Source organism: Octopus sinensis, linkage group LG27 (assembly GCF_006345805.1).
Source record: "Octopus sinensis linkage group LG27, ASM634580v1, whole genome shotgun sequence".
NCBI classification, from domain to species: domain Eukaryota; kingdom Metazoa; phylum Mollusca; class Cephalopoda; order Octopoda; family Octopodidae; genus Octopus; species Octopus sinensis.
This window is the reverse complement of record NC_043023.1, coordinates 5,613,158-5,628,042: the sequence shown is the minus strand read 5'-3', so window position 1 is coordinate 5,628,042 and position 14,885 is coordinate 5,613,158. Positions and strand designations below refer to the sequence as shown.

The window sequence follows — 14,885 nt, the reverse complement described above, 5'->3', positions numbered from 1 at the left end:
CATTCAATAATAATAATAATAATAATAATAGCAGCAGCAGCCCTGATGCAGTACCAGACAGTGGCTCTCATGGCTTCTGTTAATCTTTATATGAGATCACCATGTCGCGTACGTATGGTTGTGATGTATGTGTGTGGTGAACCCTTATCAGACAGGTAGTCATGATGGGTATACTGGGTTTCGTATATTTTACCCCAGTGTCACTTTGATGGCATACACTGCTCTCTCACTCAATAATAATAATAATAATAATAATAATAATAATATGCTCGAAAATCTGCTCTATTGGAGACAGAGAGGATTTTGAGATACTTGGGTGTTAAGTATTGTGGAAAGAGACCTTGAGAGATCCTTGACAACAGGTTGTGGTCTACACTCACAGAATTAACCAGAGTAAGTAAAATCAAGAGCTTTGAGAAGTAAACTTATAATAATAATAATAATAACAGTGATAAACTTACCGATTCTCTGTAGAGGTAAAATACTGTATCCATTGATTTGGCTGGTTGTGAGCATCAGCTGGAGAAAGAGAAGTAGTGTGAGAGACAACATAAAAAAAAACAGTGCTTGGTAGAAGAAAACGAAACAAATATGGGGAGCCTGCCATTGGTTGTCTCTTATGCTTCATCCTTATTTTAACATCCACTTACCTATGCTGACGCAGGTGGGTCAGACAGAATTTGAGACAGATTTTCTGTGGTCTGATGTGGTCAGCCCTTTACAATTTCCACATAACATAATATTTTCCCCATGGCCAGATAACTTTTTCACAGAAAACAACACCGTTTGTATGACAGTGATGCTTATTTACAATCATCATCGTTTAACGTCCGTTTTCCATGCTAGTATGGGTTGGATGGTTCAACCGGGGTCTGGGAATCCAGGAAGTTGCACCAGGCTCCAGTCTGATCTGGCAGTGTTTCTCCAGCTGGATGCCCTTCCTAACGCCAACTACTCCATGAGTATAGTGGTCAAGGGGGCAGCAGCCTGAAAATGTTTGGGAAACACTGAACTAATGTACTGTATATAGGCAGGTGGATGGTAGGGAGGTAGGTGGGCAGGTTGGCAGTCAGACAGACAGGTAGACAGAGTCAGACAGACAGGAAGACAAACAGACAGATACCTACCTATTGGTGGTAAGTACATGGTTTCTGAGAAGCATGTGAGAAGCAGCTTCAGGAGTTCAGTTCTGCTCTGGTCATGTGTAATATTGTGTGGTGGGGAGTGGGCAAAGCCAACGCCCTTCTCCCATATGTACTCACAACTGTCGATGCTGTGCATGTCCTCTGGGTTGTCCTAAGAAAGAAATAACAATGATGAGAATTTCGTTTTGGGATTTGGTTTGCAAGATTCTTTATTTGAGTTTGTGTGTTGAAGCATCTTCTGTTGTGTCTGGGGAGAGTCATTCTCTTTTAGTACCTTATTATTTAACATACTCACCGGTAAAATTTCCACTTATTTCTTTATTTTTTTTTTCCTAAAATTTTCCAAGCTACCCGACAGCTCCACTTCATTAAAGTAAATAACGGACAGAGTCAAGACTATTGAAAAGGTTGCAAGACGCAACGAAAATTTTAGGAAAATAAAAATAAGAAATAAGTGGAAATTTTACCAGTGAGAGTGTTAAATAATAAGGCACTAAAAGAGAATGACTCTCCCCAGACACAACAGAATGATGATAATAATAATGATAATAACAATGATGATAATAATAATGATGATAAAAACAATGATAATAACAATGATGATAATAATAATGATAATAATAATGATAATAATAATGATGATAACAATGATGATAACAATGATGATAATAATAATGATAATAATGATAATAACAATGATGATAATAATAATGATGATAATAACAATGATAATAACAATGATGATAATAATAATGATGATAATAATAATGATAATAATAATGATGATAATAATGATGATAATAATAATGATAATAACAATGATGATAATAATAATGATAATAACAATGATGATAATAATAATGATGATAATAACAATGATAATAACAATGATGATAATAATAATGATGATAATAATAATGATGATAATAATAATAATAATGATAATAACAATGATGATAATAATAATGATGATAATAATAATGATGATAATAACAATGATAATAACAATGATGATAATAATAATGATGATAATAATAATGATAATAATAATGATGATAATAATGATGATAATAATAATGATGATAATAACAATGATAATAACAATGATGATAATAATAATGATGATAATAACAATGATGATAATAATAATGATGATAATAATAATGATAATAATAATGATAATAATGATGATAATAATAATGATGATAATAACAATGATAATAACAATGATGATAATAATAATGATGATAATAATAATGATAATAATAATGATAATAACAATGATGATAATAATAATGATGATAATAACAATGATAATAACAATGATGATAATAATAATAATGGTGATAATAACAATGATCCTTTCAACTAAAGACTCAAGGCCTGAAATTTGCTGGTAGGGGACTAGTGGATTACATCAACACCAGTATATCACTGGTACTTAATTTATTGACTCCAAATGGATGAAAGGCAAAGTCGACCCTGGCAGAATTTGAACTCAGAACAAAGTCGAACAAAATACATCTAAACATTTTGCCTGGTGTGCTAACAATTCTACTGGCTCAAATACTGTAAATCCTTGAGTACAGTCTGCCCTTGAGTATAATATGCAGGGGATTTTTAGGGGGCTGTACCTCTGAAAAACCTAAACCTTGTGTATAATACGCACCCCTTCTCTAACTTGAATTGTGCGTAATTAAACCAGCAGCACCTAGTCAAACAAACACTTCCGTGCATGCGTAATACAATAACGGTGATGTTCTTAACTGTTATATGGGAATGTAAATATGTTTGCAAATTGTTTTTGCTACATGTTATTCTGTGTTCTGAATACTTTTATTTTAATAAATGTTGATTACTGCAAGTTATGGATGATTCTTTTATGACTTCATTGCTTTCAGGCTTAGCTTAAGGTATTTTCGCGCCCGACATCACAAAATGCGTCTGAATAAACATTGCTGGACAGCAAATAGAGACTCGGACATTGCTTAGAAAATATTTTTCATTTTTAACCTTGTATATAGTACGCACTAGGGATTTTGCCCTTTAAATTTTGGGGAAAAAATGCGGATTATACTCAAGGATTTACAGTAATGATGATGATGGTGGTGATGATGATGATGATGATGGTGATGATGATGGTGGTGGTGATGATGGTGATGATGATGATGATGATGATGATGGTGGTGTTGATGCTGATGATGATGATGAGGAGGAGGAGGAGCCACTTACTGGTCCTGATTTTCTGCTTGAGGCTACAGTAAAGTCGGGGCAAAACAGCAAATCCTGGTTTGAAATAGAAATAAAAAAGCAGCTTTAGGAAGACATGGTGCATGGGGAAAGCCATTAACACGGTGAGAAATTTAAAATGGTGTTTTATGTTTCATTCAGAAAGAGCATAACTCACAGATTCCAGAACACTTTTAAATTTTTCAAATATCTTAATACTCTCTCTCTATACTCTTTTACTCTTTTACTTGTTTCAGTCATTTGACTGCGGCCATGCTGGAGCACCGCCTTTAGTCGAGCAAATCGACCCCGGGACTTATTCTTTGTAAGCCCAGTACTTATTCTATCGGTCTCTTTTTGCCGAACCGCTAAGTGACGGGGACGTAAACACACCAGCATCGGTTGTCAAGCAATGCTAGGGGTACAAACACAGACACACAAACACACATGCATACATATATATATACATATATACGACGGGCTACTTTCAGTTTCCGTCTACCAAATCCACTCACAAGACATTGGTCGGCCCGTGGCTATAGTAGAAGACACTTGCCCAAGATGCTACGCAGTGGGACTGAACCTGGAACCATGTGGTTGATTAGCAAGCTACTTACCACACAGCCACTCCTGCGCCTAATATTTGCATACAAACAGCAATTCAACATGGTGGTGGAAGCACACAAAAATAAACATTATTTTCCATCTTGCTGTTAGTTTTGTTTCATTTTGAAACAAATAATTTATTTTATGGATTATTATTGTTTATATTTTGAATTACATATATATATATATATATATGGGTGCACCAAAATCTTTTAAGTGGTCAGGGCCTCTATGGGTCTTAACCCATTGCCTGCCATGAGCCTATTTGGGGATCTACTAAAAACAGTCTCACTGCTGGTTGTTCGTTGTATTTAAAATGAATTGCTTTTGTACACTGCATTTGCAGAGGTGTGTTTAACAATAACAATTGCAGTGTGGAAGGTGTTTATAAGCCACTTAAGAAACACACACAAAAACCATTAGATTCACTTCAACATTTAAATTTAATTTGCCAAAATATTTTCGTTGCTTTGAGACCGCGGCCTGTTCCATGCAGCAGGGAATTTTGTCAGTGAACAGGTTGCAGTCTCAAAGCGATATAAATATTTTGGCAAATTAAATTTAAATGTTGATGTGAATCTAACGGATTTTGTGTGTTTCTTAAATGGCTTTTAAACACCTTCCACACTGCAATTGTTTTTATTCCAGCACACGACCTCAGATCAGGTCACTTGCTACGCAAGTACATCTCCATAATATTTAACAATATTTAGTAGCTAAAGTTTGTCATTATTAGCTCTGGCTAATTCTAAAGGTCATTTTATGGCATAAATCACAATTTTTGAACTACAAAAATATTAACTGTTTCCAAAACGTTTTTTTTTTCCTTTCCCATCTATATCATTCATTGATATTTCATACACATTCACATTTGATACTATAGTTTCAAAAAAACTAAAATGTTTATTATTGCAATTGAATAGAAAAGGATAAATATACTTTTTTTTCAGTGATCCCCATTAAGGACCTTTTGAAAAATTTATCATAATTATCAAAATAATTGACATATGAAGAAAATTTAAATACTATATATTATTTTAAATCATAAGACACCTGGCAAAGCCAAAAACTATGATTAAAAAGATTTGGCAGTTAATGGGTTAATCCAGCTCTGGGAAGGCCATGTTGGATAATTTAGGAATACAAATGAGATGTGTTATGTAAGATCAATTTTGAGGATCTGATCAAAGTCTTCGCAATTAAAAAAAGTAGGAGAAAACTTTTTAAAAATAAAGTAGGAATATACAAAAATAAACATTATCGAGTGAGCCTTTCCAAATGTAGACATTGTCTTCCACATATTTTTAGCATTGATGGTAATAAATTGCTCAGCTGAGAGTACACTCTCTCAATTGAAGTACAGTAGAACCTCGGTTTTCAGACAACTCTGATCACAAATAAATGGTACTTTATCTCCTGGCTTTCTCATATTCATTTAATACAGTAGTACCTTGGTTTACAAACACCTCTGATCACAAATAAATCATGCTTTATATATATATATATCATGTGACTGACCAGACCATCAGATGTTGTTACACATCGCTGGTCACAATGCATTCACATTGTTTTAGCCTTTGAATGACGCCACCCTGCTGGCTAAGCGAGCAGGCCAACACAAGAAAGAGTGGTGAAAGAGTACAGCAGGGATCGCCACCATCCCCTGCTGGAGCGTCGTGGAGCTTTTAGGTGTTTTCGCTCAATAAACACTCACAACGCCCAGTCTGGGAATCGAAACCGCGATCCTACGACTGCGAGTCCGCTGCCCTAACCACTGGGCCATTGCACCTCCACATATATATATATCATCTATTTTCTTTCCTCCACCTCACTCTCTATTTTGTATCACATCTAAACTAACTGTGACTTAACAATCCTCTCACACCATCTCCGATGAAGGGATATAATTAATAAATATCCTGGAAATAGCTGTAAGACCTTCTACCTATAAATGTTCTAATATCTACACAGCCTTGGTTTTTTTTATCTCACTATGCAAAAAATTCTTATATACATATATATGTATATATTTATTTATATATATATATATATATATATATATATATATATATATATATATATATAAATAGAAGAACCACCATATTGTATATTTAACTTTTTTCTATATGGCATGATTTAATTATATCATTGCTGAATTGCTACATGGTGGTTCTTCTCTAATTTATATACATATATATTGTGAAATTTATATATTATATATTGTGAAATTTGATTTAGTATCACTAAATTGAATTTTTCCCTGTAAGTTTGGAATTATATTCCCTAATATTATTATTATCATATATATATATATAAAATAATATGTTACAATTACTTAATTTATATAAGTAGCGGAATTATAACACAGTAATTTCCCTTTGAATAACAGTTTTATTTCATAGCGTTTTTCAGATGGCCAGATAACTGAAGAGATGGTGTTGTGGATTTCCACTTCGGCATCCGAAACTCAGAGTTTCATCTTAACTATTGAGTAATTGTAACATATTATTTTATAGATAAATTTCCTCTATTTACATAATATTGCAGTCTCTTTCTTTCTTTTGTTATCTTACCGTTTTTACCAATATATACAAATATATATATATACAAATATATATATATATATTTATTTTTAAAATATAAATATATGAAAGAATGGAGTTGAACGACGAATTAACAAAATTCCTTTATTTTCGACATATGTTTAGAAGGTTACATATTCCACACAAAAGCACGTAATCTATGCCCTAGGCACGTAACTTCAACCATGTTTTTTCTGATGTGAATTTGCTACCCAGGTATCGGTTAATTTGAATTATCCATAATAAGACAATTCATTCAACTACTTATATATATAAAGCACGATTCAATCGTGATCAAAGTTGTTCGAAAACCAAGGTACTACTGTATATTAAAAATCTCATTAGAACAACTATGCAACAAGGCAGACTGGATGCCTCATCTCTTCTAAGTATAGAAACAGATGTGTTATGTAAGAGGAACTGATAAAAGATTTTGCATTCAAAAAAGCAGGAGAAAACTTTCCAAATATAAATAAAGCGGAAGTATACAAAAATAAACATTTTCCACCATACTGTTAGTTTTGTTTCATTTTGAAAAAATAATTTATTTTATGTACAACTAGCAGTATTGCCCGGCGTTGCTCAGGTTTGTAAAGGAAATAACTATATAAGCATTTTAAGAGATGTAAAGTATAATAGCCATCTCAATATGGCTAACCACAAAGGGGGGGGGGGTTACTGTAGCTTTTTACGTTCTGAGATTTAATAATAAATTTTTAGAGAGTTACTTCCCTTATATATGCCAAAAATGCATTAAAAATGGGAAAAATTGATGGTAAATTTTTTTTAAATCGTAGACTCATCGTAGACGCGCGCTAATACCCAGAAGGGCTCGATATGAATCACGACTATAAGATACCTGGTTTTGGTTAAACTGCACCGCAAAATGTGGGAGTAGTTAGGAATCTAAATCGTAGGAGACAGACAGCACACAACCTCTCTTTTATATATAAAGATTATTGTTTATATTTTGAAAATAATGTATATATTTCATCTTTGTTGCACTTACTGAGATGTTATTCAACACCTCAGTGAGTGCAGGTACTCAAAGCTGGAATCCCTGCTCTGGCAACATCAGGGCAAAAATTTCTGTAAACAATCCTTAGCCACAGGACAAATTTCCTCCCCAGAACAGACCAACCAGTTAATTTTCATTCACCCTCACCCAAATAAAAAACAAATACAAAGCTATACTCACTGCAATTGCATTAAGTAGAGACTGAGCCAATGGTGGATTGTCATGCTAAAAAAGAAGAAAAGAACAAGTATTATATATATATATATATAATTCATACGATATAGTGTATATTTAAACACATAAGGAATCCACTTATAGGAATTCTACACGCTAGAAAGAACAGCTAGGTTCTATAACCACAAAAATTAGGGATAAAATTTGATAGGAACAAATTGAAAATTGAAAAACATTTTCATTTTTCAATTTGTTCCTGTCGAATTTTATCCCTAATTTTTGTGGTTATAGAACCTAGCTGTTCTTTCTAGCATGTAGAATTCCTATAAATTGATTCCTTATGTGTTTAAATATACACTATATCGTATGACTAATATATAGTCTTTTTGACTAAATCTTTACACGTTAGACAACTGGAAATGTAAATTTTCATTAATTTCCATTTCCCTTTGATATGATTGTATATATAAATATATACTCTCTCTTTTACTCTTTTACTTGTTTCAGTCATTTGACTGTGGCCATGCTGGAGCACCGCCTTTAGTCAAGCAAATCGACCCCGGGACTTATTCTTTGTAAGCCCAGTACTTATTCTATCGGTCTCTTTTGCCGAACCGCTAAGTGACGGGGACGTAAACACACCAGCATCAGTTGTCAAGCAATGCTAGGGGGACAAACACACACACAAATACATATGTACATATATACGACAGGCTTCTTTCAGTTTCCACCTACCAAATCCACTCACAAGGCATTGGTCGGCCTGAGGCTATAGCAGAAGACACTTGCCCAAGATGCCACGCAGTGGGACTGAACCCAGAACCATGTGGTTGGTTAGCAAGCTACTTACCACACAGCCACTCCTGCGCCTCCACACAGCCACTCCTATATAAAATCATCATAATTCAACATCTGTTTTCCATGCTGGCATGGGTTGGACAGTTTGACAGGAGCTGACAAGGCCAGGAGCCACACTAAGTTCCATTCTTTGTTTTGGCATATTTTCTACAGCTGGATGCCCTTCCTAATGCCCACCACTTTACAGAGTTTACTGGGTGCTTTCTATGTAGCACCAGCACAAGTGCTTTATCTTTTCTTTTATGTTTTACTTGTTGCAGTCATTAAATTGTGGCCATGCTGAAGCACTGCCTCAAAATGTCAGTCAAATGTATCGACCCCAGGACTTAAATCTTTATAGCCTGGTAATTGTTCTATCATTCTCTTTTGCTGAACTACTAAGTTACATGAATGAAAATATATCAGCACTTATCAAGTGGTGGTAGTGGTGCGGGGAATAAACAGACACAAAGACACACACACACACACAGATACACATATATGATGGGCTTCTTTCAGTTTCTATCTACCAAATACACTAACAAGGCTTTGGTCAACCAAAGCTATAGTAGAAGGCACCTGCCCAAGGTGCCACACAATGAAGGTTTTGAAGCAAGCTTCTTACCACACAGCCACACATGCGCATATATATATATAAAACAGGCTTCTTCCAGTTTCCATCTATGACATCCATCCACAAGCCTTAATTTGGTCCAGGACTAAATCAGAGACGCTTGCCCAAGGTTCCATGCAGTGGGACTGAACCCGAGTCAACATGGTTGGGATGCAAGCTTCTTAACCATACAACCAAGCCTGTGTCTATATATATATATATATATATATATATACTACCCACAAGGGGCTAAACACAGAGGGGACAAACAAGGACAGACAAAGGGATTTAGTCGATTATATTGACCCCAGTGCGTAACTGGTACTTAATTTATCGACCCCGAAAGGATGAAAGGCAAAGTCGACCTCGGCAGAATTTGAACTCAGAACGTAACGGCAGACGAAATACGGCTAAGCATTTTGCCCGGCGTGCTAACGATTCTGCCAGCTCGCTGCCTTTTATATATATATATACATATATATCTATATATATGTATGTATGAATGCCATGAAGCAATGAAGGTGCCACGCAATGGGATTGATCTCACCAGAATGTAGTTGTGATACAAACTTCTTAACAAAAGAGCAATTTCACACTTACCTCGTCCACTTGACCGGGTAATGTGGACCAGAAGAAGCCACGCCAGTCAGGGTCTTCAAAGATATAGGGTAAAATCCGAGACAACAGGCGTACACAGTTTAACACTGGATAGAGTCAGACAGATTTGGTAAAAGAAGAAAGTCGGGGGAGAGAGAAGTGAGAGAAAGATTAAACACACAATAATGCAGTTTTACATAATAATAATAATAGTGCTAATAATAGTGCTAATAATAGTAACGATAATAATGTATCAGATTTATATATATATATACTCTTTTACTTGTTTCAGTCATTTTACTGTGGCCATGCTGGAGCACCACCTTTAGTCGAAGAAATCGACCTCAGGACTTATTCTTTGTAAACCTAGTACTTATTCTTTCGGTCTCTTTTGCCGAACATTGGTCATATGTCAGTGTGTGTATATAAAAATTTTTTGTGTAATGAGATAAAAAACCAAGGCTGTGTAGATATTAGAGCATTTATAGGTAGAAGGTCTTACAGCTGTTTCCAGGATATTTATTAATTATATCCCTTCATCAGAGATGGTGCGAGAGGATGAATTATTACTTAACCATCCTCTCGCACCATCTCCGATGAAGGGATATAATTAATAAATACCCTGGAAACAGCTGTAAGACCTATCTATAAATGTTCTATCTACACAGCCTTGGTTTTTTTATCTCTCATTACACAAAAAATTCCTATATACATACATGCACACACACACACATCCTAAAGGATATATATATATATATATATATATATGTATCAAATGAAATAAATGAAAAACAGGACTCAAAGGAAGTTGTGGTACATATGTTTCGGGCTTTATAGAATAACTTATTCTTACATCAATGCATAATCGATATAACAGATAGTTCAAAAGCCCTCTTCAGCCGCATGCAATTGCTACACCAAATTGCAATTGCATGCGGCTGAAGAGGGCTTTTGAACTATCTGTTATATCGATTATGCATTGATGTAAGAATAAGTTGTTCTATAAAGCCCGAAACATATGTACCACAACATCCTTTGAGTCCTGTTTCTCATTTATTTCATTTGATACATATATCCTCTCACCTATGCTACTAGCTGGCATATACAGGTGATTACATTTATCAAGTATTCACCCTGAATTTATTATATATATATACATACATACATGTTACCCTTAAGTATATATATTTACCAATAATTGAGATGGTGACTCACCTGTTTGTTGGTCTTTCTGTGAAGGGCATCCACAGTCTGCGGCAACAACTAACTTTTCCACAGCTTTGTAGCAAAGGGTGGCCAAGTTAGAAGGAGATTCTTCACGTAGGGCTCGGATCTCAGCGGCCGGGATGAGAGTGAAAACATCCTGAACTGTAGTGACACTGTCTGACCAAAACTGCTCCCAGAATGCCTCATCGTTAGCTTCAATTGGCTGAAATACACAGACACTCAACACATATATAGGCACCTATAGAAATACAGGCATATAAATATAAATACATTTGTACATACATATATATATATATATAAACTTATTGCCTCGTGCCTATATGCTAGCCTTGGCTTCCTGCTGAAGATGGCAACGCCAATCGTAAATTGAAATAAATTTATTTTATTTACAAAAGATTGCCAAAACTATGCATAGTCCAGAAAGGAGAGGGTAAACGTTTTTATTTCTCTTTCCATTTCAGAATTACAACTATTAGTGGTTTGGAGTTTAACTGCTCTTTCTAGTGAGTCAGATGTCCTATTATGGCCATCTCTTATGTGTTTAATGTATATTATGTAGTCTATTGACTATTTTTTCCTTCTCACTAGACCACTGTAGTGGAGAATTTTTCTAGAATTTTTTTTGCTACCCTAAAATTTATTAATATATATATATATATATATATATATATATATATATATATTGTTATATTTCGGAATGGTCATTTTGCCAGTTTAGCCAATAAAAACCCACGCACTATATATTTGGTGTTATTTTGCTTCAGTGTTATTTATTTTTTACATTAATCTTAATCTTATTTCCGAAATATAACAATATCTGTTTCAACACACGACTTCACATAAAAAATCTTGCACAACAAATATATAAACGTATATATATATATACTTTATTTGTTTCAGTCATTTGACTGGCCATGCTGCAGCACTTCCTCAAAGACTTTAATTGAAGAAATCAGCCTCAGAACTTATTCTTTGTAAGCCTAGTTCTTATTCTATTGGTCTCTTATGACAAACCGCTAAGTTATGGGGTTGTAAACACACCAGCATAGGTTTTCAAGCAATGGTGGGTGGACAAACACAGGCACAAAGACACACACACACAGATATATATGCATATATACATACGCATACATACATACATACATGTATACATACATACATATGCATATGTGGACACAGGATGTCACAAAACGTAAACAACAAAAAATATATCCTCATACTTTGTATTTTTTCCTATTTATGTTTTGTGATGTCCTGTGCCCACATATACGTATGTATATACATATACATGTAAGTCTGTACGTATACATATATATATATATATGCATATATGTGCCGAAGATTTTCTATTTTGGATATATTTGGGGTACTTAGGTCTGCTCAGGACTTAGTGCTTGCATTTTCCATGAGTATGAGTAAGTATTTCATTTATGTCTTACGTATTTATCGCTGAGGAGGGGAAAATTCTTATGAATTAACTCCGAAATTGGGACCAATATGGTAATAATAGATTTTTTTTAGAAATTTCTATCGGCTTATTTCGAGACACATAAATTATAATGGTTATTGACAATTTTGTCTTTTTCGGCATATTTGGCATTAGAATTTTTCTTTTGCCCTTATTTTATATGTTATATATATATATATTATATATATATATATATATATAATATATATATATATATATATATATATATATTATTATTCATATTATTATATGATTGAACACCATGCATCCTTTTCCAAGTAAGTTTTATCTATATATCATGAAGTATATTTGCCACTTAAATGTGACTAACCCTTAAGGGTGGATGCTACTGTAGCTTGTAGGCCCAGGAAGACATTGCCTCCAGATGACTATTGACACATTATCTGTGCCCTATCAAGATTTGCAAAGAGAAGTCATCGTTCCCGTCTTCAACCTGACGTGATACACACGGACCCGGGTTTCTGGATATTGACCTGTCATCAGCGTGTGACAACCACTGGTTGATGGGAAGTGATTCTCAACGCAGATATATATATACTTTTTCCAGTGATGAAAAGTCACTGATCTCGAAAAAGTGGAAACAAACAATGATAAATCTCTGAGCAAGATATAAACAGTAGCTGCATGACATTGGGAAATATATTTACCACCTAAATGTGGCTAACCCTTAAGGGTTGATACTACTGTAGCTTGTAGCCCCAGGAAGACATCTCCTCCAGCTGACTATTGACACACTTTAAGATGGGCTTCTTTCAGTTTCTGTCTACCAAATCCACTCACAAGGCTTTGGTTAACTCAAGGGTACTGTAGAAAACATACACACACACATACAAATGCATACATATACACATACATATCTATACACACACACACACACATACACACTTCCCAATAAATCTATAAGCATAATTGTATGTAATAAATACAAAGTTCTCAAAACTGTAAAGTAGAGCTAAAAACCATGTAATCAGACAAAAATATAGACATAAAAATACAATACAAAATACAAATATATACTATTAATATACTATTAAACTACATAAAGAAAGCGAAAGAGAAAGAGAGAGAGAATGAATGTGTTTGAGTTTGTGTATGTATGTGTATGTATGCATGAGTGCATGTACATGTGTGTGTGTGTGTTTGTGGGTACCAAATGTTAACTGAAAGAGAAATTAATGGTGGAAGTGTTGAACAATTCTGACAAATAGTTTGTTTATTTTGAACCACGGGAGTCTGTTTGAGTAACAGCTGTTTATTTTGAGCGACAGATGCAGGATGTGAAGTGAATAGAAGGATGGTGGGACATATATATTTGTTCATATATAACATGTGTGTAGGTGTGTCAAACAATGTATACTAAACTGGGAACCCCACTGAGCCCCTTCAGGTGAGGGGTGTGATTTTTGGGTGCCACCACAAGGTAAAAGACAAAATCTGACGAAGAGCAATAAACTCAGTAAAATAAAGGACTGCCTCATCTTTTATTACAGTGGTTCTCAAATCCGTCCTAGTGGAGCGCTAAGAGCACCATTCGAGCGTGATCATTGCCAGAGCAGCAAACTGGCTTCCGTGCCGGTGGCACGTTAAGTACACACTTCGAGCGTGATCGTTACCTGCATTGCCTTACTGGCACGTGAAAAACATTCAAGCACAGTTTAAGCTATCTTTTCGTGGAAGAAGTTTATGTTCCTATAACCTGTGTTAATTTTGTAACCCTTTAAAATGGAAGATAAGAAAGTTTATTTTCGGCACTTGATGCTTTGGGAACCAGACAAAAATTGCTGCAGCTCAGCTGGGATGTGTTACCCCACCCTCCATATTCACCAGATATTGCTCCTTCGGATTTCCACTTACTCAGCTCTCTGCAGAATGGTAAAAATTTCAATTTCTTGGATGATGCAAAAAGATACCTTGATGAATTCTTTGCCATGAAACCACCTCAATTCTGGGAATAGGGTATTTTCAAGTTAAAGGAAAGATGGAGACGCATTGTGCAACAAAATAGTTCATATTTGGTTGATTAAAAATGTAATGGCAAGTATTTATTGACCTTTTTCTTTCCTTTAAAAATCGGCACGAACTTTCCGGACATCCCAATATTTAAAATTAATTGAAAGAAACACAGAGCATCTCAACAGAAATACGGTAACAAAAGGATTAACGTGTGAAAAACAAAATAGGAATTTTGAAAGAGCTATAAAACTAGTTTTTAACATCGAATGGTTATGAGGCACCACCAGAATAAAACAGTAATCAAAGGGGTCCATACATTAAAAAAATGGTTGAGAAGCCCCTGTTCTATAATAGTAAATGTGAAATTCTGTCTGTCAGTCTGGGACCCCCCGTATCTCGGTCTATGTTTGCTCTA

General features: G+C 34.7%; 1 protein-coding gene across 1 annotated transcript in view; it reads right to left on the bottom strand.

Moving 5' to 3' along the window:
* The window catches only part of LOC115225369 (protein HID1), a 62,862-nt gene that overhangs the window by 35,281 nt on the left and 12,696 nt on the right, over positions 1–14,885 (bottom strand). The window contains exons 2-7 of the mRNA XM_029796320.2: positions 11,017–11,230; positions 9,805–9,908; positions 7,761–7,805; positions 3,378–3,431; positions 1,128–1,296; positions 462–519 (exon numbers count right to left, since the gene is read on the bottom strand). Coding sequence (XP_029652180.2) covers positions 462–519; positions 1,128–1,296; positions 3,378–3,431; positions 7,761–7,805; positions 9,805–9,908; positions 11,017–11,230 — 644 coding nt within the window. The remainder of the gene's footprint in view (positions 1–461; positions 520–1,127; positions 1,297–3,377; positions 3,432–7,760; positions 7,806–9,804; positions 9,909–11,016; positions 11,231–14,885) is intronic.